The following is a 22,530-nucleotide window of genomic DNA, read 5'->3' as shown; positions in this document are numbered from 1 at the left end:
CAGTCCATTGTGAATCTCCTGGACGTCTCATCGGGTGTCCTTCACTGGGCACGACGTGAAAACTATCCACCAATAAGAACGCTCCTTTGACGGAAGCTACGACTCATGGAAAAAACCACCCAGACGCCCACACGCCGTTTTTGCGGACTTGGAGCTCAGGGTCTGTTTTCAACACAGCACGTGGGAAATCCCAGGGGGCCTCTTGCTGGGCCCTGGGCCTGGAGACCTGGCCACGTGGGGCCAGTGAGGAAGGCTGGGGAGGGCCCCGCCCCGCAGAGCCCACCCAGGTCAGGTACGGACACTCAGAAGATGCCCCTGAGGCGTCATCATTTCTCTCTTTATTTGCATTACCATTCTAAAAACGCTTTTGTCCAGCCAGGTCCGTCACCAGCTGGTGCCACACACGGGATGGCTGGGGAAGGGGCCCAGGCCCGGGGTGCGGAGGCCAGCAGGTGTCTGGAGCCGCTGGCAGAGGCGGGTACGTGTAGGGCATGGCCTGGTCTGCGGCGCTGGGGCTGAGGCGCCTGGCTGCCTCCCTCCTCCTCCCTTCCAAGGGGCTAGCCAGGGCAGAGCCAGGCTGAGAGAAGGAGACACGTGGGGCAGGGCAGCTCCAGGGCCCCGCTGTGGGCCACAGGCTGGGCGGGCGCCCTGAGGAAGCTGGAGAGCACCCAGGCTGCACTGGAGTCTGCTGGCTGGGCAGCCACCTGGCACCCAGGACCGTCCGCCACCCCAGGCCGGCCGGCCACACTCCAAGAGGAGCTCAGGGCTCTGCCACGTCCACCCCGAAGCAGGCCTGGCCGTCAGGACCTGGACACCACTTGGCAGGGTGCCCGTGTGCTGTATCCACGAGCTTTTCTCCCAGTGTTGGAAGGGACGTGGAGACGCCGCAGCGTCCACCTGATCCACCCTGGCCTTACGTGGAGTTGCCATTGTGTCTGAAACAGCGTGCCAGGCCAGCGTCAGGGCGAGGGCCCTACCCTCCTGCCCCCACCAAGGCCCAAAGGGGTGGGGAGACCACAGGGAGGCCAGGAACAGGATCCCAGGGTCCTGGTCAGCAATCGCCCTGGCTTCCAGGAAGGCTCTGTGTCCCCCCAGGACCCCACAGCTGACTGTGGAGCACTCGGGGTGCTCCGGGCCCACGGACAGCCCGCTCAGCACTCCCCACCCCTTCCCAGGGAGACCCACCACAGTCACCGGCTCAGTCCGTCCCCCAAGGCCGACCCATTCAGGGAGGATCCTCAGAGCCCCCCAGCAGTTCCACCAGGGGCCAGGCAGGCCGGGTGTCACAAGGCAGGGTCTTGGGGGACACCCAGGACATCTGGAGGTGGTGGCATCTGCTCGGGGCCTGGCCCGGGGCCTCCTCACTTCCTGCGGGGTAGATGCCAGTTCAGACAAAGGGGCTGGGCACCAGGCGGGGTCCCACTGCCACCTGCCGCGGCCCCTCACCGGCTGCCACAGAGGAAGAGCAGGTTCTGCACGGCAGGGACGGTGGAGCTGGCGTTCTGCCCGGTGACCAGGTGGCGATCCAGCACCACATGCATGGCGTCAGGCTCGCTGGCTGCAGAGGACCCGAGCGCCAGGGCCTCAGGCCGTGTGCAGGGCGGCCCCCAGACCCCGCCGCCCTGCCCCGCCGTCCCAGCTGGGGCTCGTGACCAGGGTCCCCACAGCCCTCTGGACGCTCAGCCCAGCCGCTCACCGCTGAAGCAGGCCCCCGCGTCCTTCACGAAGTCCTCCACAATCAGGGGCAGGTGGGCGAAACCCGGCACCCGCACGAGCTCGTACACTGAGGGCTGTGGGGCCGGGGCAGTGCCCAGGGTCAGGGGGCCATGCCCCCACCAGGGGCTGCCCATGGGGAGGGGTCCACAGCAGGGGCAAAGCTTTCTGGGTCTTCCCCAGCATCAGGACACGGGGCCACCAGAAAGGTCCAAGCAGGTGAGCTCAGGGCCGAGGGTCAGGCACGGAGCCCGACAAGGGGGTCCTGCAGTGCCCCCAGAGGAGCCCCCCCAGACCTGCCCCAGGACCCACGAGCAGTCACCCACTCAACAGGCCTCAAGAGACTCCTGCTGCAAGCCCCCTGCCTGGCGCTGGGGTCCGAGTCCTGACTGGGCCAACAACTGCTGCCCCCCCCCAGGGGCCCCGCCCCCGCGGCTCCTGCACCGCTGCCCCGCCCGTCCGTCCATCCGTGCACTCACCCCGGTGACGCTGTAGCCTTGGAACACCCAGGACCTGTCCTCACTAGTGGCGCAGCAGAGGGCGGCCACGCCGTGGCCCACAGCGCAGATGGGTTCTGTAAGCAGGGCCAGCGCCAGCTTGACGCCGCGGCCACCCAGGCCCAAGCGACACCCCCACCTCCCCGGCCCTCCCACACAAGACTGGGGTTTGTTCAGAGCTCAGATCCCCTCAAGCTGTGCAGGGGCTGAGAGCCAGGCTCGGCGGGAGGAAGGCGGCTGCTGGGTCCACCCCTCACACGGGAGTACCACCCTCTGCCCATCAGAGCTGCCTGACCCGGCCTCTAGGCAGTGCCTGGAGCCCCCTCCTCCGAATGCAGCAGATGGGGGGCAGGGGGCGCCCAGCCCTCCGCTCAACCCCAGGCCCCTGGCCCCAAGCCCCGTCTCAGAGGGCAGGCTGGCACAAGTGCGTTCCCACGGCTGAGTGCCTGGACAAGCACTGCCCATGGACAGGAGGCCTCGTTTCCACCAACAAAGGACGCTGTGTGCAGCCCTGGGTTCGCCCGCTCGTCTCGACGCCAGGCCAGGGCAGTGTGCCCCGTTCCCTTGGAGCAGACACGTCTCCTCAGGGCAGTTTTCCAGCCCCCTACCCCACCACCACCCACAAACCCCACCAAGAACCAAGCCAGCATCCTGCCTGCCCATCTTGCGGGGGGCGGGGTTCCCAGCCCACAGCCCCCAAGGGAACCAGGCTGAGGCACCACAGGGGCAAGTCAGGGGGCTGGTGGTGGAAGGGACGCCCACCTTCACACGTGTGTGTGTGCGTGTCACACGCACACGTATACACGCTGGGTAAACCTGTCCACTTACTAGTCAGGACCATAGCGCTCCACACTGACCCTAGGCAGCTCCTGAAATGACGGCATTCCCACCAAAACCTGAACCCCAACGACGCCCACGAACACCAGCCCCCACACCCCCATCAGGCACTCCTCCCTGTTGGCGCGGTCCCATCTTCCATGAATCTCGTACCGCCCCCCCCAGCCCGGGCCCAAGGCCACCTACTGCTCTCAGAGTGGAAGTGCTGCAGGATGCGAGCCAGGGACCCGCTGCTGGCCAGGTCCACCAGGGCCCCAGGACAGCTGGGGATCAGCAGGGCGTGGTAGCGGGCACCTGGAGGACCACAGCCCTGTCAGTCACGGACGACGAGGCCAGCAGCCAGCTCCTCTCTGCTCCTGCTGCCCCCACCAGCTAAGGCTCCCAAGGCCCGCAAACCACCTGCGTACCCACCAGCTCCCTCCCCTGCTGGGAGGTCTGGCCACCGGACAGGACATGGCCCGGATGGTCACGGTGCTCCATGGCAAGCCCCAGAATGCTCCAGGAATTCGAGAAAGCAGTTTGGGGTCAGGACCCAGCAGGAATCGCACCCCCCAAGGCCCTCCCAGGCCCCACACCGTCAATGGACTCCAGCTTGGCGGGGCTGGCGTAAGCTTTGAGGCGGAAGTCCTGCACCCAGCGTGCGTTGCTCTCATTCACGTCGACGAAGTCCATGGTCTTCCCCTGTGGGGGCCCAGAGGCCAAGGGTCAGCACCTCACCCCATGCTACTGGCATATGGAGGCTCCAGGAAACTGACAAGGGCTGGGACTGCCAGCAGCCCCTCGGGACAAAGACACTGTCGGCCCAGCCCCTCAGCCCCTGCTGGCCACAGTCTCCGCCTGTCGAGTGGAAGCAGGTGTCCCAGGCACCTCTGGGGAGGCTCTCAGTGCTCCCTGGGGTCCCAACCCCGTAGGTCCCCCCAGGAATGACGTCACTCTCCTGGAGACACGGGGAGCCGGACTCACCCCAGGCGTGGCCACTTGCAGGTTGAAGGCAGCGCTGGCCAGCGTGAAGCAGTGGAGGAAGGACTGGGCCGACACACCTGCGAGAAGACGCAGCCCGGTGGGTTCAGGGCTTCTCCCGGTCTGGACCACCCTGGGGAGCAGCCCTTCACCCCACCTCACCCAGGGCCCACCCCGCAATCCCCTGAAGGGGGTCTCGCTCTCTCCCGAGCCTGACCACTACAGGCCTTTTCCAGAAGGAAAACTCAAGTGTGAGGTTCCCTACCGCTCCATCACCAGGGACTGAGACCCACACACACCCGCTGATTTCAGCGAGAGGGGGGCAGTGATAGAAGCCTGTGGCTCTGGAGGCGGGGCCGCGGCCTGTGTCCTAGGGGAAGGGGGTGCATGCGGGATCGGGGCGGTGGGCTCCTTCCCTCACGGAGCTCCTGGGTCCTGCATGCCACCCCAGCCCTGGCACTGTGCCCCGCCCTCTTCTCTGTGGACCCAGGCGGAAGGCTCTCCGCTTCTGGGGGCTGAGGCTCCATCACAGACACCTGCTTCTAAAGGGACCTGATCTGCATCCTTCCGCCTTTAATCAGGGGACCCCACCCCTGAACCTCATCTTGGACCTCATCCCTCTCCAGTCTTGCGGATCAGTACATGCACACGGTAGACAGCCTGCATATCTGGCAAAGGCAGTCTCCCCAGTGCTGCCCGGTTCCTCCAGCCCCCTCTACCCTACCTGCTTTGGCCCAGGGTCCCCTGAAGGGCCTACTCATCCTGCCCGCAGAGCCCAGCAGCCTTTCAGAGCTGTGCCCCCAACCCATGTCCTCAACACCCTCCCCTGGGGCACACCCAGGCCGGCGCGACCCCTCCTCACCATTACCCTGCTCCCAGCAGTCACCCACGACTCCAGGGCTGAACCCCACTCTCAGTGGCTCAGCCTTGATCTCTCCACGGCGGGTGGTGCCCCTCAGTGTCTCCGTCCTGGGGGGCAGCTCAGGGGCCCCGCCTGGGGCTCAGCACACTGCGACCCCGTGACCCGCTGCCCTCGCTCCCCCGCCCACTTGGGCAGCAGCTGAAGTCAGGCCGGAGGCAGGCTCCGGAGCGGGACCCCGGGACCCGCCTGGGCGCCCCGCCTCCCCGCCTATCGACCTCCTTGCGGAGGCCGAGGCGCCCGGCGCCCCCGACCGCCGGCCCTGAGCACCCGAGGCCTCGGCCGAGAAGCGGCGCTCGTGGCGCGGGGCCCGGCCGTCCGGCTCCGCTCGCACCTTCACCCGGGACACTGCCGGGGGGCGCGGCTCGCGCACCGCAGGGCCCCGGGACAGTCCCCCACCGCGTCCCCGGGCGGCGGCCGGGTGCACTGGCCAGCCCGCAGCGAGCACCACCGCGGGCCGCTCTCCACCGAAGCTCGGCTCGGGCGGGAGCGCTCGCAGCCCCGACCCCGCCCTCGCGAGCCTCACCTTCCGCGGCGCCGCTGGCCACGAGGAGGCAGGCGGGCCGGCTCGGGAGCCGCTCGGACGCCATGACGGGACTGCGCGGGGCTGGTGCCGCTGCGCGTGCGCGGGGCGGCAGGGCGCGTGCCCGGGCGGCGGGGCGCGTGCCCGGGCGGCGGGGCGCGTGCGCGGGGCGGCAGGGCGCGCTTCCGGGCGCGGTGACGCGCCGCGCGGCCTGGGGGCGGGGCTGAGCTGCGCTGGCTCCGCCTCCTCCCACCCCGAGCTCGAGTTCGGGTCCGATTCCGGGTCAAGTCCGCCGCCAGCCGCGGGCAGCTGAGCCCTTGGACGCGGTCCCGGACCGCGTCCGCGTCGTGGCCCCGGAGATCCTGCAGAGAGGTCTGAGCTGGGCCACGGGACCGCAGCTGCATGGAGCAGACTCCTAGCCCAACCCCCGCTCGCGGTCGGGAACACGGTTCCTGACCCTCCCGAAACCGAGGTCGAGGCCGTGGGCCACCCTGCAAGGAATGCGTCCCGCGTGGCATTCGGCAACTTGCAGGACATGGCAGCGGTGGTGGCATGCGGCCTCCCTGTCCAGAAGCCTCATTCTGGGTCCGGCGGTGGTCTGCCTGTCACTGTCGGCCCCTGTCAGTGTCCAGGGGGGCGGACACCCACAAGATGACCTGTCAGGGCAATTGAGGTGTCCCCCGGGTGGGCTAGGAGTCTCACTGCCCCTTCCTGAGCAGGTTCTCATACCAGGGAGCGGCCCTACCCTCACATGGGAGGGGGCAGCGGTGAAGAGGTGCCTGTTACTCAGGCCTGGCCCTGAGGCCAACACCCGGGCCAGATGGCCAAGCGCACCTGGGCATGATGGTGGGTGCTGCAGGAGTGACTGGCAGGTGTCTGCTCTTCTGAGGGCAGGTGCGGACCAGAAGGACCAGCAGCCCAGGCCAGGTGACTGTCCCCTGGTCCATCGCTCAGTCTAGAGGTGAGAAGAAGGGGCTCCCCTTCAGAGCCCCCCATCCCATCCTGCTGAGCCCCCTCCCACAGTTGTTACCCCGGGTCACACCTGAAGTGTCAGCTCACCTGCCTCCCCCTGGGCATCACCTACAGGCTACGCAAGTTCCTGATCATCAACAGTGAGTGCCCAGTGGAACAGAAGAAGGTAGGGGAGGCCTGGGGGTTGACTAGGGCTCTGCCGTTGGGGTTGTGACGCCCTTGAACCTGGGCTCTTGCAGTTGTTTGGGCCCCCGAGGCACAAAGTCCCTGGGGACCAAAGGTCATGTTTTCCTGCAACAGCGTTTCATTCCTGTCCCTAGAACCTGCTCACCCTGGAAGCCAAGAACGGGTGACTGGGGGGCCATTTCTGGGGGACTTTCTGCCTGGTGGGGCTGGCCAGTGCCTCAGGTCTCCTCTGCTTTCTCCCCTGGCAACTTCCTCTTTTCAAAGCACATCTGAGCCTTTCCCTGGGAGCCATTTCACTTCCTATTTCTATCTCCCGAATGCTGGAACCCATCTCTCTGCCCATCAAACTCCTAACCATCCCTCAAAGCCCATGGGCACCAAGGCACTGTCTACCCAATACTCCCTTTCTGAGAACACCCCATGCAAGGACTGCCTTGAGTGCCCCTTTGTTATCCCAGTCGGTCTGCTGGGTGGACCTCCCATACAGGGACTTGGGATTGAGGCTGTCTCAGGGAGGATGTGCCATGGGCAGCCTAGCTTCCCAGACAGGCAGCAGAGGGGCCCAGGTCCCAGGCCAGGAAGCAGCCCTCTTCCCATCAGGGCCAAGCTTCTCAGCTCCGGGCTCTCTTTTGGCCGAGGCTGGGCTGGGAGGCGTCCACAGACTTAGATCCCAAGCACCTGTGGCTTGTGCTACAACGGCCCTAAACCTAGGACTGCCGAGGCCGTGGCCGCCGGCTGGGCACGGGGTCCCTGCGCCTGGAGCGGGAGCGTCGGCAGGACTGCTGAGAGCGCAGAGCCGCTGCCTGCACTGCTGACCCCAGGCTGCCAGGCAGTGGCGTTTTGTGGCCTGGAGTGGGGTGACGTGAAAGGGAGGCAGGCGGTCGCAGTCTGGCCTATCCCAGAGCCCAGGACATCAGGACAGGGAGCGACAGAGGCCTGGGAGGGTCCAGAGGAGCATCTGAAGGGGATTTCCCACAAACACACTTCCAGGTCCCACAGAGCTGGATGGGGAGCTGGCGTGGGTCCCAGGGGCATCTCCTGAGCTCTCTCCGCAACACAACAGGTGTGCCCTCCCCTCCAGCCAGGACAGGAGCTGCTCTTGGGGGGCAGGTGGCGGCATGGGGCTCTTGTCTGCTCAGCGGCCCTCAGACAGCCAGCGTGGCTCCACGGGCTGAAGGCCCCGAATGGGAAGCACAGGCACGGTGGGGTCGGTCACTGGGAAGCCGGGAGCCTCTGCCTGCCTGCCCTTTCACCTCCCTGAGGGCAGGGAGCCATGGCCAGGGCGGGGCTGAAGGCCCAGGAGTCCAGGCCCGACTCAGCATCCACGGGATGGTCCAGAGCAGCAGGTCGCCGGCCAGCTCTGCCCTCCCCAGGCCTCTGCTACTCTGCCCTGGTGGAGGAAAAGAGGTTCTGGAGGCCCCTACCTGGCCTGAAGCACTGGCCCGGCCCAGCCCTGGATGCACCAAGAATGAGGTCCCAGGTCCCCAAAAGGGAGCTGCACACTCTCGGGGGAGGAGAGGGTGCTAGAGAGGAAAGCAGCCCGGACCCCCACAGGCACCTTCTGCATCCCTGTGCCGTGACCCCACGTGCGACCCAGCCTACCCTGCTGGCCCCGCCCACGGGGCCTCTGTCCTGGACATGCTGCTACCGTCTGAGTTCTGGCTTTCAGAGGTCCTTGTAAGCCTGCGTGCGATTTACAGTGTGAGCTTCTTCTATATGGAGTACTTTTTATATCTGGTATTTTGTGAGCCTCGCCCACTCCCACTCAAAAGTGGTACTGTAGTAAAGGTCATTGAAGTCAGCAGGGCTTCCCTGGTGGCTCAGCTGGTAAAGATCCACCTACAATTGCAGGAGACCTGGTGTTCGATCCCTGGGTTGGCAAGATCTCCTGGAGAAGGGAACGGCTACCCACTCCAGTATTCTGGTCTGGAGAATTCCATGGACTGTAGAGTCCGTGGGGTCACAAGAAGGACACAACTGAGCGACTTTCATTTTCACTGGGTGTCCCCAAGAGGTTTTATTTTTTTATCATTTGGAAGCATCCCTACCTTCCTAAAGCTTAGGAATGCTGTGAACCAGAAGCTGAGGGGCTTCCCTGGTAAGAATCCACCTTGCAACACAGAGGATGCCAGTTTGACCCCTGGTCCGGGAAGATTCCACACGTCATGGGGCAGCTAAGCCCGCAAGCCACAGCTACTGAAACCCGCATGGGCTGGAACCTGTCGTCAGAAACCAGAGAAGCCGTTGCGACGGGAAGCCTGCCCACTGCAGCTAAGAGCGCAGCTCCCAGTCTCCGCAACTAGAGAAAGCCCACACACAGCAACAAAGACTCGGCACAGCCATAAACACATAAATATATATACATACACTTTAAAAGCTGGGCCTCAGAACCCTCATGGCACCCTGGGGACCTCAGCTACCCAATTCTAACCTTCCCCGGAAGGGGCCACCATTAACTGAGCATGCGTGGAAATTCCGACGAAATAAGGAAACGAGAGCAGCATAGCATCCCTAAAGCTTAGATGCTGTGTTTCTCTTAGTGAAAGTGAAAGCTGCTCAGTTGTGTCCTCCTTGTGACCCCATGGACTCTACAGTCCATGGGATTCTCCAGGCCAGAATACTGGAGTGGCCTTTCCCTTCTCCAGGGGATCTTGCCAACCCAGGGATCAAACACCAGGTCTCCCGCATTGCAGACGGAAACAAGAGGAGATTACAAAGTAGTATCACAAAACTACAGTATGGCCTTGAGGCAGGTGCAGGCCGACTCGGGCTCAGGACAGACCCTGGCTGTGTGCAAAGTGGCAGCAGGAGGCACAGCCACCAAGGGGCTGCGGGGGGCCCTTCACTGCCTGACCCTGGCCCCCTTCATCTCTGGTGGGAGAGAGATACCACGAGCTCCTCAGCTTAGTCCCCATGAAACCCGAGGTTCAGATGGGTTAAGTCCTTGCTGTGAGTAAATGCCAAGAGTGTTATATTAGAAAAGATTCCAGAAGGTTAGACAGTAAAGGGATCAACGGTTACGCGTGATAACTTGAGATTTGGGGACTTCTAGACAAAGGAAACAGATGCAAGCCAGCCACTGAATACAGATAAGTGCCGTTGGCAAAGGCTTGGAATATGAGACACAGGAAGAAATGCATACGGGAGTGCCCTGTGGTCCGCTGGTTAGAGCTCTGCGCTTTGACCGCCTCGGCCAGGGTTCAATCCTTGTCAACCTTTGGTCGGGGAACTAAGATCTCCCAGGCCGTGCAGCCAGACCAAAAAAAAATCCTCCAAATAAATGACAAGAAGGCCTCTCATCGCAGAAAAACAGACAAATGGCAGCAACAGAAAAATCAGAAAAGGCAAAGCCCGGACAGCCAAGGACTCAGTAAACAGCAGCAGTTGGGTCCGTGCAGATGGAACGACCCAAGGTGGCCCCGCTCAGACAGGCTGTCAACCTCGAGGCTTCGCCCACTCCCGTGTCACTGGGCGAGAGGCACGCCTCTCTCCCGGTCGCCCCACAGGCACGAGACACAGCTGCCGAGTTTAAGGGGCACGCACCGTGGAGCCCGGCCGCCCCACTCTGAGCAGGTCCTCGAGCGAGCTGGGTGCTGGGCCCACAGTCGCAGCGGCCGACAAGTGGAGGCAAGTCCACCCATCAGCGAATGATGGATCCGCAAACTGTGGTCCACGCATAGGGTGGGACTTAAAAGGAAGGAAATCCTGACACACACTACACCATGGGTGACCCTTGAGGACGTGATGCTCAGAGAAATAAGCAGACACAGAAGGACAAATCCGGTCTGACTCCATTCACCTGCAGTCGCCCACAGAGACAGAATGAACGGGTGTTAACGGGGACAGAGGGTCAGTTTGGGAAGAGGAATCGTTTCCGAGGGCCGATGGGGTGACGCTCCCACCGTGTGAATGTGCTCAGGGCCCAGGACCTGCGCGCCCTCAGGGTTAGGATAAAATGGGGGAAACAGTGGAGACAGTGTCAGACTTTATTTTTCTGGGCTCCAAGATCACTGCAGATGGTGACTGCAGCCATGAAATTAAAAGACGCTTACTCCTTGGAAGGAAAGTTATGACCAAGCTAGACAGCAGATTAAAAAACAGAGACATTACTTTACCAAAAAAGGTCCATCTAGTCAAGGCTATGGTTTTTCCAGTAGTCATGTATGGGTGTGAGAGTTAGACTATAAAGAAAGCTGAGCGCCAAAGAATTGATGCTTTTGAACTGTGGTGTTGGAGAAGACTCTTGAGAGTCCCTTGGACAGTAAGGAGATCCAACCAGTCCATTCTGAAGGAGATCAGCCCTGGGATTTCTTTGGAGAGACTGATGTTGAAGCTGAAACTCCAGTACTTTGGCCACCTGATGGGAAGAGCTGACTCATTAGAAAAGACCCTGATGCTGGGAAAAATTGAGGGCGGAGGAGAAGGGGCAACAGAGGATGAGAAGGTTGGATGGCATCATGGACTCAGTGGACATGAGTTTGAGTAAACTCCGGGAGTTGGTGAAGGACAGGGAGGCTTGGTGTGCTGCAGTCCATGGGGTCGCAGAGCCGGACACGACTGAGCGACTGAACTGAGCTGAGTGAAGAATCCGCCTGCCAACGCAGGGACACAGGCTTGGTTCCTGGTACGCTTACCCCTGCCTCAAAGCCACTCAGCCTGTGGCCATGCCTGCTGAGCCCGAGCTGCAAGAGAAGCCCCACAGCCAGGGAGCAGCCCCACTCGCCACGCCTAGGGAAGGCCCGTGTGCGGCAGCGGGGCCCAGCGCAGCCAAAGATAAAAAAGTAACAGAGAACTGAGGCAGCGCCCCGAGAGAGCGCCACCGCGGCCGAGAGCCGGACCCTCAGCTCCCGGCTGCGGGGACAGAACTCACCTTCACAGCCACCCTGTCCTGCCCCGAGTCCCCACACGGAGGACACTTTTTTCTTCTTTTTTTGCATTTACGGTACAAGCGGAACAGAGAGTGGGAGAGGGGACCAGCTGGCTGGAGAGGGGCGGCGTGGGCAGCTGCAGGGCCTGTGAACGAGCCTGTGGGCTCTGGCGCCTCCCCTTGGTGGCTGGGCCTGGGCCAGGGCCAGGCAGCTCAGGGCGAGGGGTGCGTGTCCCAGGGAAATGCCCCAGGTTAGTGTGGGCCTGAGGTGTGGGTGCAGAGCCAGGGGTAGGTCCTGCAACTTGCACTGGGTCCTCTAGGGCCAGGGCTGGCGGGAAGGCCGGGTGCAGCCATCCAGGTGGGGCCAGACCTGGGCAGAGCCACGAGTGGAACCCACCCGGGTCAAGGGCACCAGGTGGCGGGAGAGGCTGGGAGGGGCACCTGGGGGCCCTGGCCCTCCCCGGAAAGCCCGCAGTGTGGGCAGATGACCCCTGCACCCAGACCGGCCACCCCGCCTCTCCCAACCGCGTGCAGTTGAGGACGCCAGCCCAGTCTTTAGATAACAGAGTTTATTTCAAACTGACCTCCACTCAGGCCCAGGGTTCCAGTGGCCAGCTGGCCAGGCAAGGGCACGTCGGGCTCCCAGTGCCCACCGCTGCCATGACATGCTCCCAGCAGAGCGCGTCTCCCTGCAGGCTCAACGGGGCAGTGGCAGAGGGTGATGGTCGCCTGCCCAGCGGTTCTATTCTACCTGTTATTGCATTTATACGCTTCTTAGACTCCAAGGACCCTGGGTGGGCAGGAGGGGCTGTCTGCGGGCACTGGGCAGGCACGGCTGCCTCCCCGCCAGGCTCTCACCTGCCCCCAGGACAACCGCTGCAGAATGGGGAGGGGTTCAGGGAAGGAAGAGTAGGGCCCAGCTTCAGGGGCCCCCTGGGGTCAACCAGAAGGTAAACTTCAAAAGTGCCTCTGACACGAGCCTTTGAGCTGTCTGTCCACCCAGCCAGGGCTCAAGCAAGCAGGCAGGAGGCACGGAAACTCAGCCAATGTGACCACCCACCTCAGATCAGCCCACTGAGGCAGCCCACCCAGAGGAACCCCCATCCTGGCTACACGCAAACAGCAGAAATGGGCCAAACAGCTACACCCTTTAATGTCCCCATGTCTGCTGGACCCAGCTCAGAATCCATCCCAGGCCCCTGCCCAGCCCTACTACCCTGGGCATTCATCAGGAGCTGCTGCCAGAAGACCACAGGACCACTGGGGCCCTTGGCACAGGCTGGCATACTTGGGCAGGCAGGCCACCTGCAGAGCCCGCTTCTCCATCCGTCCGCTGGTGCCTGGGTCCACATGGAGCCCCCACCCTGTGTCAGGGATCCACCCGCAGAGCCTGGCCTCCTTCTGCCGTCGGGACTGCTCAAGGGGGCTGGGTTTCCACTGCTGTAGGGGCCTGTCCACCTCTCTCTCCCTCTGCTTGTATGTGGGGGACACGATATAGGTATTACATATGTATAGATAGCAGTGTGTGAATTCGGCATGCACTAGACTCCCAAGGTCTGTACAGGAAGTGGCTGTGCCCAGCCTGGGCACTGGCCATCATTTTTTTCGGACCAGGAAGGCCACCCCGAGAACGAGGGCTGCAGCAGCCACAGCCACACCCCCGGCCACCAGCAGCGGGGTCAAGTTCTCGAAAGGGCAGGGCCCCCGGCTGCCGGGGCCCCCAGTGGGGGCCTCGCCCTCAGCCCCGTCCCCAGGGCCCTTGGGCTCGGGGGCCGCATCGGGGGTGCTGGGGGCCGCGGGGGCCGGCTTCAGGTTGCTGTGGTTGTTGAGAAGGGCCGGGTCTGCCTTGGCTGGGGTCTTCTTGGCAGGTGGCGGCGTGGGGGCTGCCGGCGGCTCCTGCTTCTCTGCCTGGGCCTCCTTCTTCCCTGGCTTAGAGGACGGGGCCTTCCCGTCCACGGCGGCAGGGGCTCGGGTCTCGGCCGTGGCCTTAGCGTCGGCCTTGGGGCTGTCGGTCGACTTCCCTCTGGACTCCATGCTGGGTGTGCGGGCGGGCTGTGTGGGGCACGTGGGGGCAGGCAGGCGTCTAGACCACGGCAGCTCAGGACAGTTCACCCCTGGGCATCCTATGGGCCTGCGGGGGGAGACCCGATGAGGCTGTTGTCCTGTGCAGCCCCACGTCCTTTTCCCTTAGAGACCCGCTAGCTCTCTGGACACTCCTCTCCTGGGGCTCAGCCTCCAGCTGGCCTCAGCCACCTCCTGAGAAGCCCCTCCGAGCACACGGGCGGGCGCTGTGGGCCCTCCTTTGGGCTGGGGTGCTGGGATGAGGCCTGCTACAGTTCCCTCATCTGTGAAATGGTCTTGCCCACGCATGTCCTATGTCCATCATGTCGGCCCAGGGTGGGGAGGTCCTGACCGGGAAGAGAGCACCCACCCAGCCCTGAGAAGCCGTGTGGCTGGGGAGGTGGGCCTGGGCAGAACTGACCGTGCATCCTTCTCAGGGCTGAGTGGGCTGGGGGTGGGGAGGGCAGCGTGGGAACCCAGAGTCTGGGCTTTCAGTTACATGGGGTCAAAATGGACCGAAGGTTGCCAGGACCTGGCTTGGACAAAACCAGGGTGTCTCACCAGAGGCTGGAGAAGCCGGCGGGAGGGCAGCAACAGGCCTGGGCTCCCAGCTGGTCATAGACCCCCTCTCAGTGCCCACCCCAGGACTGGCCTTGCCTGCTCCAGCTTCAGAGCGGGGAGCCCTTTCTGACCCTGAGGTCATTCCTGCCTCTGGGGGCAAAGGGAGTCCCTGGGGTGAGCCTGGAGCAGGCACCCCCAAGGCAGGGCCAGGCAGAGACTAGGCGCTCTGGGCAGTAGGGAAGGCCTGGCCCTGATCCTGAGTCAGGCGTGGGGCAGGGGGCTGGTGGCCTCGCCTCTCTGGACCCATCTTCCCTCTCGGGAGTGGACCCTGCTGTCCACAGCTCCTGGGATGCTGAGGAACTCGCACCTGCGCCTGCAGGGGGAGGGAGCCTGTGTGGGAGGTGGCACCCGGGTCCCCTGGCCATGCACAGTGACACAATGAAGGTCGCCTGAAGGTCACGTGCGGGACGGGGGTGTCCTGGGGAGGACTGACCCACCTCCAGGGAACCCAAGAGCCCCTCACCCCTGTCATTCTGGAGGGCACCCCGCTGCTGGGCATCAAGTTCTCAAAGGGCTGGTGGTCCACGCTCCCCCTCCCCCAGACCTTTGGTTATTTTGGGCTCATACTGACGTGACCGGCTGCCCCTCCCCCTCCAGGTGGCTGTGCCCAAGAGAGCAGGGGACCCCGGAGCGCCCCCGGTGACCTTCATAGCGGAGAACCTGCCGCTCTGTTCAGGGGCCCCGCGCCCCGCTCCCGCCCCAGACCCCGCGCCGCAGAGTCCCCTCCGCCTTACGCTGCTGCTCGCGGCGCTCCCACCTCAGGGCCGCGCGCTCTCTGCGGGACCACGGCCGACCGGACTGAGGGCGGCGGGCGGCGGCTGCGGTTGCAAGGACTGGGAGTTTCCCACAATGCACTGTTCCGGCGCAGGAAGCAGGGCGGGGACCGCATCAGCGCGGGCTCCGCCCACCTGCTAGTGGCCACCACAGCGCCCCGGAGCGGCCGGGACTTCTGGGGGCCCCAAACCCAGTTCCACTTTTGATCTGAAGGGCGGCTTAGCGTCAAGAAGGTGAGCGGCTGAGGCTGGCTTTCTCGCACCTCCATCAGACCGAGAGGTAGTCAGGCCATTCTAACCAGGCTCCTTTACAGCCAGTGTGCCCGTCATAGCTGGGCAGGCGGACCCAGGACAGCAGGGGGAGGGGAGCCAGTTACCAGACGAGCGGGACGCCCTTCACCCCCAAGAGTCTAGAAGAGGCATCTACTTAGAATATTTATTTATCTTCTTACAGGACAAGACACAAAAAGTTACAACTTCTTAAAACTCTTCAAAAGAAAAAAATATAATTCTGTAAGCAGCAGCAGCAGCTTCCAAGGTACAGATGTGACGGGAGAGAGCAGCTCCCAGGAACAACCGTGAACTGGGGGGCCCAGGCCTGAGCCCCAGGTAGTGTCACTGGGAAGGGGCCTCCAGGGAGGGGGCCCGGGGGTGGAGGACACAGCACCGGCACATCAGATCACTCACCAACACGACCACGTGGCTGGGGGCGGGGCAGGTCAGGACAGAGCTGCCTCAGTTCACAACATCAAGGGTGGGGGAGGGCGGAGCTTTACCAAGTGTGGTCAGGGGCCTTACCCAGAGGCCCGGAGGGCAGGCTAGGCCCGGGGAAGACTGGAGGGGCAGCTCCTGGTGTCCCCCAGGAGAAGATGCTCCCGGGCTCCATACTGGTCCTCATGCTCGCCCTCCCGGACCTCGAGGGGGCGTGGCCTCAGAAGTAGGGCCGGGCGGAGAGACGGATTCCTGGACGGGGTCACTGGCGAGTCAAGGGCACACACCCACACGCTCACACGCTCCTGCACACACACACTGCCTGGCCACATGGGGATGGCTGGAGTCCCTGACAGCCCTACCCCTGAGGGGCCAAGACAGCAGAGGGAGGCCACCACCCGCCCCCAACATTCACACACACACACACACACACACACACACACACACACGTGCACAAACCTCGCATGGGCTGGGTCCCACAGTGGGGGCGGAGGACCTGTCCTGGGAGTCAGCACTCAGGGCCACCCCCAGTCTAGGATTCCTGGCTCAATATGGGGGGCAGGAGAGCCCGATCCTCCTGCAAGGCTGGCCAAGGCAAGAGAACAGCAGCGGGGGAGGCTGGACGGACAGACGGAGGGGTGGACAGAGCCGCTTGTGCTCGGCAAGTTAATAAATAGGTTTGTGCGGGGTCCCCTCTGTGGACTAGGGGCCAAGCCTTGGGGACAGGAGCTGGTAGACTGGAGGAGAGGGTCCAGCTTGCCCAGCCCAGGCTGGGGGCCCCCAGTCCAGAGACCAGCTCTATCCCTGGGGGTTGTTCAGACTGGGGCAAAGGTGGGCAGGGCTGGCTCCAGGAATGTAACAATTTCTGCCGTTTCTAGGTAAGACGTTGATCCCGGGGGTTGTGTAGGCAGGGCCCCGCCAGGCGCGTGTGTGCACCCTGCACTCCCCCTCCCCACCCCCACCCGTCTGTGGAGAGACTCTCGTGCTGTCCCCGGGGGGGCTGCCTGCCTTGGGCCCCGCTCTGGTCCCGCTCGACTGGAGGGCAAGGGGCGGCTGCCCGGGCTCAGGGCTGGACGCGCGGCAGCCCCAGCAGGGTCTCGGCAATGCCCAGAAAGTAGACCACTTGAGCGATGCCAAACAGTGGGGCGATGACCAGGGCGCGGCAGTAAGCGCCCTTCAGGAAGGCGGAGGGGCCCTCGTTCTGGAGGATCTTCCTGCGGGGAGACGGCGGGGGCGGAGGTGTCAGAGCCACAACGCTGGGGCTGCCCTGCCCTCCCCGGCCCCTGGGGGCTCGCCCACCTGGCACAGTCCAGGAATCCCGAGTACGTGTCCTCGTTGATGCCACGCTGCAGCGACTGGAGCCGGGTCTTAACCACTGCAAGGGGCACGCAGGTCAGCGTGCGCCCTCAGCCTGGACCCACCCCCCAGCCCTGCCCTGCCCCAAGCTGGGCACCAACCGTCACAGGGGTTGACGGCCACGGCAGCCGCGCTCCCAGCCACGCAGCCGGCCAGGAAGGACACATAGAAAGGCGACTTCTCCCCAGATGCTGGCCGGCCCAGCTCGTTCAGGTTGGCGAAGAGGGGGAAGTAGACGATGGAGAAGGGGACGTCCCTGTCGGGGGATCGCAGGGTGACTGGCTGGGACGCGTGGGGCGGACGGGTGGGTAGGCCTCCCCTCGCCCTGCCTGCCCCTCAACCTGAGCAGCGTGGCCCCCAGGCCCTTGTAGAGGCCAGCGATGCCGCGGCTCCGCAGCAGGTCCCGGGTCAACTGAGTGGCTGTGGGGCGGGGGGTGGCCGGAGCCTCCACGGAGGGCTGGGCGCTCCCCTGGCCCGAAAGCTGGGCCTGGGCGGACAGGATCTTCCTCTGGGCGGCTGGGGAGAAAGGGGGTGGCCTGCTGGTCTCCCTCCGAGCACAGGGTGGGGGCAGGGACGGGGTCCAGCTGGTGTCCCCCCCGCGCCCCGCCCCCCACAGCCTCACCGAGGCGGCCCGCGTCCTGGAGCTGGATCTTCAGCATCTCCATGGGGGTGGTCACGATCACCTGGCACGTGCCGGCCCCGCAGCCCGCCAGCATCTCCTTAAACAGGGTCAACTGCTGCCTGCAGTAAAGAGGGCGGGGCTGCAAGGCAGAGTCAGAGGCCCCTGCGGCTGGGGGACGTGAAGGGGCGGGACCGGCGAAGACAGAGGCAGGCCCCGCCCCCGCCGCCCTCCAGTAACAGGCACCGAGCCGAGAGACAGACGCTCACAGCGGGGCTGGGGACGGGCGAGGGCTGTTCTCAGCAAACAAAACTGGAGGCGGGGTGGGGGGCTCAAGTGCTCCACGGGACTACTGCCCTTTCACCCCACCCTCGGGTGATAGGGAAAACTGGCCAGTGCCCCCAAATCCCAGCCTACAAGAGGCAGCAGGCAATGGCTAGGGGCCAAGGACCCCTGGGGCCTGAGCACCAAGGATTCAGCATCGGAGGCGGAGGAAGCAGGCCCTGCAGGTCGGGGTGAGGGGCCCCCACGACGACAGATCCTTCGTCCTCTGGAGGCACAGATCCCCCTCCCTTCGTGACTGTGGCCCCCAGCAGTCAACCAGCGCCTTACCCATCCTTGGAGAGCTGGTATCGGAAGAAGTCATTGGCCGCCAGCTTGATGGCCTTCTCGGGGGTGACGAGGGTCAGGTTCACGGCGGCTCCTGTGTGGCATGCGGATGGGTCAGTGGCCAGGGCCGGGACCCGGACGCTCTTGGTGGGCACTTGCCTCTCAGTTGGCAGAGCCCTCCCCCCGCCCCCTTGCACCTTGGCAGCTCCTCCTGCCCTCTCACCCACATGTGCCCAGCGGGGGTGGGGGCAGCGCCTCCTCCTTCAGGCAACCCTCCCGGTCCAGCAGGCGGGCCTCCGTGAGGAACACCCCCCTGCAGTACAGAGGCGGGGGACCTGGGGGGGTCCAGAGCTGAGGAGGCAGAGGCGGGGGACCTGGGGGGGATCCAGAGCTGAGGAAGCAGCGTGAGCCCCTCTCAGTGCAAGGACTCTGCTGCACAGCATCTGGGCAAATCCAGGCTTGGCGGTTGTCTGCTAAGCGGCTTTGCAATCAGCCCCCCCACCACTACCCCCGCCAGTGTCCGGCGCAGACAGGGTCCCGCCTGTCCTGGGAGGAGGTCCCGTCGTGCTGGGTGCTGGCAGCGGTGGAGGATGGCGCTGAGAGCTGCCCTTCCTCGACCCCCGCCACTGTGCAGCTACAGCCAGGCCCCACGGGGCGCGGCCCCACCATCCATCCAGACCCTCCAGACCCTGCCCAGCCTCACCACGGTACATCCCGAAGTAGCCTTCTGAGCGGATGGTCTTGATGAGGCAGTCAGACCTGCAGCCCCGGGGGTAGGAGGGAGCCAGGGGTCAGCCAGGGTCCAGCACCGGCCCCCCGCCCTGACCCGGGCAGGAGTGCCCCCAGGCCTGCCCCCCACCCCCCCAGCTCGCTGGCTCACATGCTGGTGTACACGCGCTGGCCATTCTGCTGGTTCTGCAGCCTCGTCTTGGCCAGGTCGATGGGGAACACACAGGTGACCCCGATCAGGCCGGCGATGCCGCCATTGATGAGCTTGGCTGGCAGGCTGCGTGGGCAGATGGAGGTCAGGCGGCCTCCTCGGCCATAGGTCGGCCGGGGGGAGGGCAGGGTGGGGTGAGGCGGGGCTGGGTTCTGACCTGATCTGCTTATCGGCCATTTAACTCGGGAGCACCCAGGTAGGAGCTGCGGAGCTGGATGCCAGACAGCGGGGGAGGGAGCGCAGGGCGGAGGCTGGTCTTCTGCTTTCAAGGGTATTTCCAAACCAGCGCTTCTGTCCTAGGAGAGAAGGGACTGCAACCAGCGGGGGTGGGCAGACGGGAGAGGCGCACCAGAGGAACAGGCTTCCTTGTTTCCCTTCCAGGGCCCCCGCAGGGGCTCCGAGCGGCTCCCCAGGCCCCCAACCCCGCTCAGGCGGGCTACACGTCGTGGGCTCGAAGCGTGCCAGGAGGCCCACCACCTGGCCCCATCCCTGGGCCACCTGGCGGCTTCCTCTCAAGAGTCCTCACCAGTGCGTCCTCCCAGCTGGCCTTGCTCACGCTCACATGCACGGAGCCCTTTAAAGGGCCAGGTGCCTCCTCCCCTGGGCTGGGCTGTGTCAACCCCATCCTCGAGCAGCCTGCTCTGTCGGGATAGGGGTGACAGAGCCCCAGGGCCCCCCGCGGGGCTCAGCTCACAGCTGCCCAGGTAGATGCAGCCAGGGCAGGTGCAGCCCCTGCCCCATGGCACCTCCGGGCTGGAGCCCCAGACCACGGCTCCCCTGGAGAAAGCACCAGCTCAGCCATAGCCAGCCTGTGCCCACCCTCCCAGGAACTTCACCCCGACTGCACGCGCGCGCGCGCACACACACACACACACACACACACGGGCTCGCTGTGGCTGCTCCACCACCTCTTCCCGGGGGGCAGGCTAGGGGCAGGGCTAGGGAGCCAGAGCCGGCCCCAGGGACCTCTGGCGGGGGGCGCCCCCCAGCCCGCGCCAAGACCAGCTGTCCCTGCCTCGCACCCGCAGCGTCGCTAGTCGGGTCACACGGCTGGCTCACACCTGCCGTCGCTCGCGGACTGGTGACCTTCACCCCGGCTTCCCCGGGCCGGGAGGCCCCCTGCCCGCTCGGCAGCCCGCCGCCCCCGCCGTCGTCCCGCTCACCCCGGGCGCGTAGGACCGGCTCCTCCACGGCTCCTCCTGGAGACTCCAGCCCGCGGGCGGCGGGCGGGCGGGGGAGGGCCAGCGGCCGGGGGCGGTGCCGGCGGCGGGGATTGGCTGCGGGGCGGGGCGGGGCGGGCCTGGGGGGGGCGACTTTCTCTTTCACTTTGGGCGGGATAAGGCGCCCTGGCGCCGCGGGAGAAGGGATGAGAAGGGGGTGTGACAGCTTCTGGGAGGCTTGGGCTGGCCTCCGAGCCCCCTTCGGCCCGTGAGGCAGCGGGTCTGACGGGCTAACCCAGCCAAGCCACGCAGCCGGTTCGAGGGGCCCCAGCCCGCGGCCACCGTGCACCCAGCTGCTCCCCGAGTTTTCCTCTGCAGCCAGCAGGCGGGCTCTGGTTAGGGCCCTGGGACCCCAGGAACGGGGCTCTCTCTGTGCCCGGGCACAGGGAATCCGGAGCTGTGGGGTGGAGATGGGCTGTGCCCACTGTGTCTGTGGACCGTGTGTCTTCTGGGAGGTGCATTTCAGGGAAAACTCATGCAGGAGCGGAGAAGACACGCTTGTCTGCTGCAAAGGCCAGGGGGTGGCTGGGTCGCAGAGACCACTGGCTGCCACCCACACTCCCAAAACCCTCTGACCCCCTAGATGCCTCCCTACAAACTCACCCAGAGCCTCAGTGCCCCAGTCTCAGAGAAGAGCCTGACCTCTGCACTTCAACCTGACCCTCTCTCCCCACCCCCCAGGTGCAAACTGGCCACAGCCGACTGTTGTCCCCGACCCTTGGGGACAAGGTCCACACTCTGCCCTCTTGGACCTGAGCGAGCCCACCAGACCCGACTTCCTGCCCAGTGTGAGGGACACCTGGATGCTGGGGTCCAGGAAGTCGGACACTCTCCAAGGTGGGAAGGGGAGCAGCTGTCTCGGGAATAGAGGCAGGCCTGGAGATCCCAGCCTGAGACCGTCAGCCCTGGGTCCCACCCTGGCGCTGGGATGGGGGAGACACTTCAGAACCGAGTAGTGTGGGGAGGGCCTCTGCCAGCGGAGGACTGACAAGGGGTCCTCTGGGCCAGGAAGCCTTTTCCTGTCCTCACTCGATGGTTCCTACCGCCTGCTCATGAGACAGCTCGGAGGGCCCTCCCCTGCACCCCAGGTTGCCATAGAGACCCGGCAGCCCCAGCCCGGCCTCAGGCCCCGGGCTGTCAGCCCTCCCGGTCGGTTCCCCCGGCTCCCGCAGCGTCCTCAACCCGGGCTGCAGGCGAAGCTGTGGGCAGCTCAGCTCAGAGGCCCCCCAGGAGGTAAAATCTGCCACGAACTAAGCCACTGGACTCCTTCACCCCCAAGAAAGGGAAAGGCTGTGAGGCTCCGAGTCTGGGGCCGGCCCTTCTCTCCCCATTCATCTCCCCCCGCCCCTTGCCCCGGGGAGGCGCTTTCAGTCCCGCCGGCTGGAGGGGCGCCAACCCGGCGACAAAGGAGGCGCGGAGTGGGGGTTCAGGGCTGCGACTGGAAGCCGGGCTCAACTCCCTGTCCAGCTGGAAGGAGTCCCCATGAGGCCCGGATCGCCACGCTGAAGCCCGCCAGGCGATGGCGACTTCAGCCACCCACGTGTCCAAGTACATCCCGCAGGGCCCCACGTGCGTGTCCCCCATGGCCCGGATCGTTCCTTGGGGACTGGCCTCCGTCTCCCGACCGGCGAGGACACGTGTGCGCTGGGAGCGCGCCCGGCACCGCCCGGGGCCCGGCCTCCTACACTCCGGCGGCAGCGGATCCGAGCATCCGCCGGCGCGGGCCCCGCAGAAACCGCCTCGTCCGGGCAGATGTCACCTCCCATAGTCGCCGTGGTGCCCCTCGACTCCGCGGCCGGGCTGCACTCGGGTGGGCGCAGCGGAAGGAGCCGCCAGGCGGGCACTCACCGCGCGCTCTGCCGCCGCTGCCGCCGCCTCTGCCGCCGCGCTGGCCTCCCCGCCTCGCCGCGCGCCCGGCTGCACCTAAGCGCGGGGGCGCGTCCGCTCGGCGCCGCGCGCGCTCCGCCCCCGGCCGGCGGTTGGCTGGCGGACTCGGGCTCCCCCTCCTGGCCGCCACGGCCACTGCGCTCGGCAGGCCCCAGCCCGGCGCCAGCCCCGCGCTCCGGGTCTCCACGGGTTTTCACTGGGCGTCCGACCTCGCGCCGGTGCACGGGCCAGGGACTACTTCCGTCGGGCCAGCGGATGG

At 65.2% G+C, this 22,530-nt stretch overlaps 3 protein-coding genes across 18 annotated transcripts; all 3 read right to left on the bottom strand.

Moving 5' to 3' along the window:
* Positions 1 to 316: 316 nt before the first annotated feature.
* Positions 317 to 5,561, bottom strand: GATD1 (glutamine amidotransferase class 1 domain containing 1). Of its 7 annotated transcripts, none has more exons than XR_009734662.1 (9): positions 5,453 to 5,561; positions 4,011 to 4,087; positions 3,623 to 3,728; positions 3,234 to 3,341; positions 2,193 to 2,287; positions 1,697 to 1,790; positions 1,447 to 1,558; positions 1,186 to 1,368; positions 317 to 935 (listed from the first exon to the last, which is right to left on the bottom strand). XR_009734662.1 is itself a non-coding variant. In XM_061407518.1 (8 exons), exons 1-8 carry the CDS (start codon positions 5,514 to 5,516, stop codon positions 1,362 to 1,364), a joined length of 663 nt encoding a protein of 220 aa, XP_061263502.1. In that variant the 5' UTR covers positions 5,517 to 5,561; the 3' UTR covers positions 317 to 1,361. The 7 variants fall into 7 exon arrangements, 4 of the variants coding, with proteins under 4 accessions (XP_061263502.1, XP_061263505.1, XP_061263504.1 ...); XR_009734663.1 differs by having other exon boundaries at positions 1,195 to 1,368; XR_009734664.1 differs by lacking the exon at positions 3,234 to 3,341 and having other exon boundaries at positions 1,195 to 1,368.
* A 6,467-nt stretch (positions 5,562 to 12,028) lies between these two features.
* On the bottom strand, positions 12,029 to 15,159 carry CEND1 (cell cycle exit and neuronal differentiation 1). 2 transcript variants are annotated; one of them, XM_061407516.1, is made up of 2 exons: positions 14,891 to 15,159; positions 12,029 to 13,605 (listed from the first exon to the last, which is right to left on the bottom strand). In XM_061407516.1, exons 1-2 carry the CDS (start codon positions 15,043 to 15,045, stop codon positions 13,071 to 13,073), a joined length of 690 nt encoding a protein of 229 aa, XP_061263500.1. In that variant the 5' UTR covers positions 15,046 to 15,159; the 3' UTR covers positions 12,029 to 13,070. The 2 variants fall into 2 exon arrangements, with proteins under 2 accessions (XP_061263500.1, XP_061263501.1); XM_061407517.1 differs by having other exon boundaries at positions 14,914 to 14,988.
* A 192-nt stretch (positions 15,160 to 15,351) lies between these two features.
* On the bottom strand, positions 15,352 to 22,323 carry SLC25A22 (solute carrier family 25 member 22). Of its 9 annotated transcripts, none has more exons than XM_061407496.1 (10): positions 22,233 to 22,323; positions 19,322 to 19,460; positions 19,105 to 19,230; positions 18,928 to 18,983; positions 18,228 to 18,318; positions 17,619 to 17,737; positions 17,338 to 17,512; positions 17,098 to 17,252; positions 16,940 to 17,015; positions 15,352 to 16,854 (listed from the first exon to the last, which is right to left on the bottom strand). In XM_061407496.1, exons 2-10 carry the CDS (start codon positions 19,339 to 19,341, stop codon positions 16,704 to 16,706), a joined length of 969 nt encoding a protein of 322 aa, XP_061263480.1. In that variant the 5' UTR covers positions 19,342 to 19,460; positions 22,233 to 22,323; the 3' UTR covers positions 15,352 to 16,703. The 9 variants fall into 9 exon arrangements, with proteins under 9 accessions (XP_061263480.1, XP_061263483.1, XP_061263481.1 ...); XM_061407499.1 differs by having other exon boundaries at positions 19,322 to 19,455; positions 22,233 to 22,316; XM_061407497.1 differs by lacking the exon at positions 22,233 to 22,323 and adding an exon at positions 20,328 to 20,421.
* Positions 22,324 to 22,530: the final 207 nt, after the last annotated feature.

Source organism: Bos javanicus, chromosome 29 (genome assembly GCF_032452875.1).
Source record: "Bos javanicus breed banteng chromosome 29, ARS-OSU_banteng_1.0, whole genome shotgun sequence".
Lineage (NCBI taxonomy): Eukaryota > Metazoa > Chordata > Mammalia > Artiodactyla > Bovidae > Bos > Bos javanicus.
The sequence above is the reverse complement of the archived record's forward strand: the minus strand, read 5'-3'. Positions and strand labels throughout refer to the sequence as shown.

What these genes read in the sequence shown, in the direction of transcription:
- GATD1 (XM_061407518.1), bottom strand. Translation starts at nt 5,516, where the DNA reads ATGGCGTCCGAGCGGCTCCCGAGCCGGCCCGCCTGCCTCCTCGTGGCC. An exon ending in GGCCAGCGGCGCCGCGGAAG is followed by an intron (nt 4,088 to 5,452) that starts GTGAGGCTCGCG and finishes GTCTTCTCGCAG; the next exon opens with GTGTGTCGGCCCAGTCCTTC. An exon ending in GCACTTCCACTCTGAGAGCA is followed by an intron (nt 2,288 to 3,233) that starts GTAGGTGGCCTT and finishes CCCTGCTTACAG; the next exon opens with AACCCATCTGCGCTGTGGGC.
- CEND1 (XM_061407516.1), bottom strand. Translation starts at nt 15,045, where the DNA reads ATGCGGTCCCCGCCCTGCTTCCTGCGCCGGAACAGTGCATTGTGGGAA. An exon ending in GGAGCGCCGCGAGCAGCAGC is followed by an intron (nt 13,606 to 14,890) that starts GTAAGGCGGAGG and finishes CTCCCCCCGCAG; the next exon opens with GCCCATAGGATGCCCAGGGG.
- SLC25A22 (XM_061407496.1), bottom strand. Translation starts at nt 19,341, where the DNA reads ATGGCCGATAAGCAGATCAG. An exon ending in TACCAGCTCTCCAAGGATGG is followed by an intron (nt 17,738 to 18,227) that starts GTAAGGCGCTGG and finishes TCTTTACTGCAG; the next exon opens with GCAGCAGTTGACCCTGTTTA. An exon ending in CCAGGACGCGGGCCGCCTCG is followed by an intron (nt 17,513 to 17,618) that starts GTGAGGCTGTGG and finishes CTTTCTCCCCAG; the next exon opens with CCGCCCAGAGGAAGATCCTG.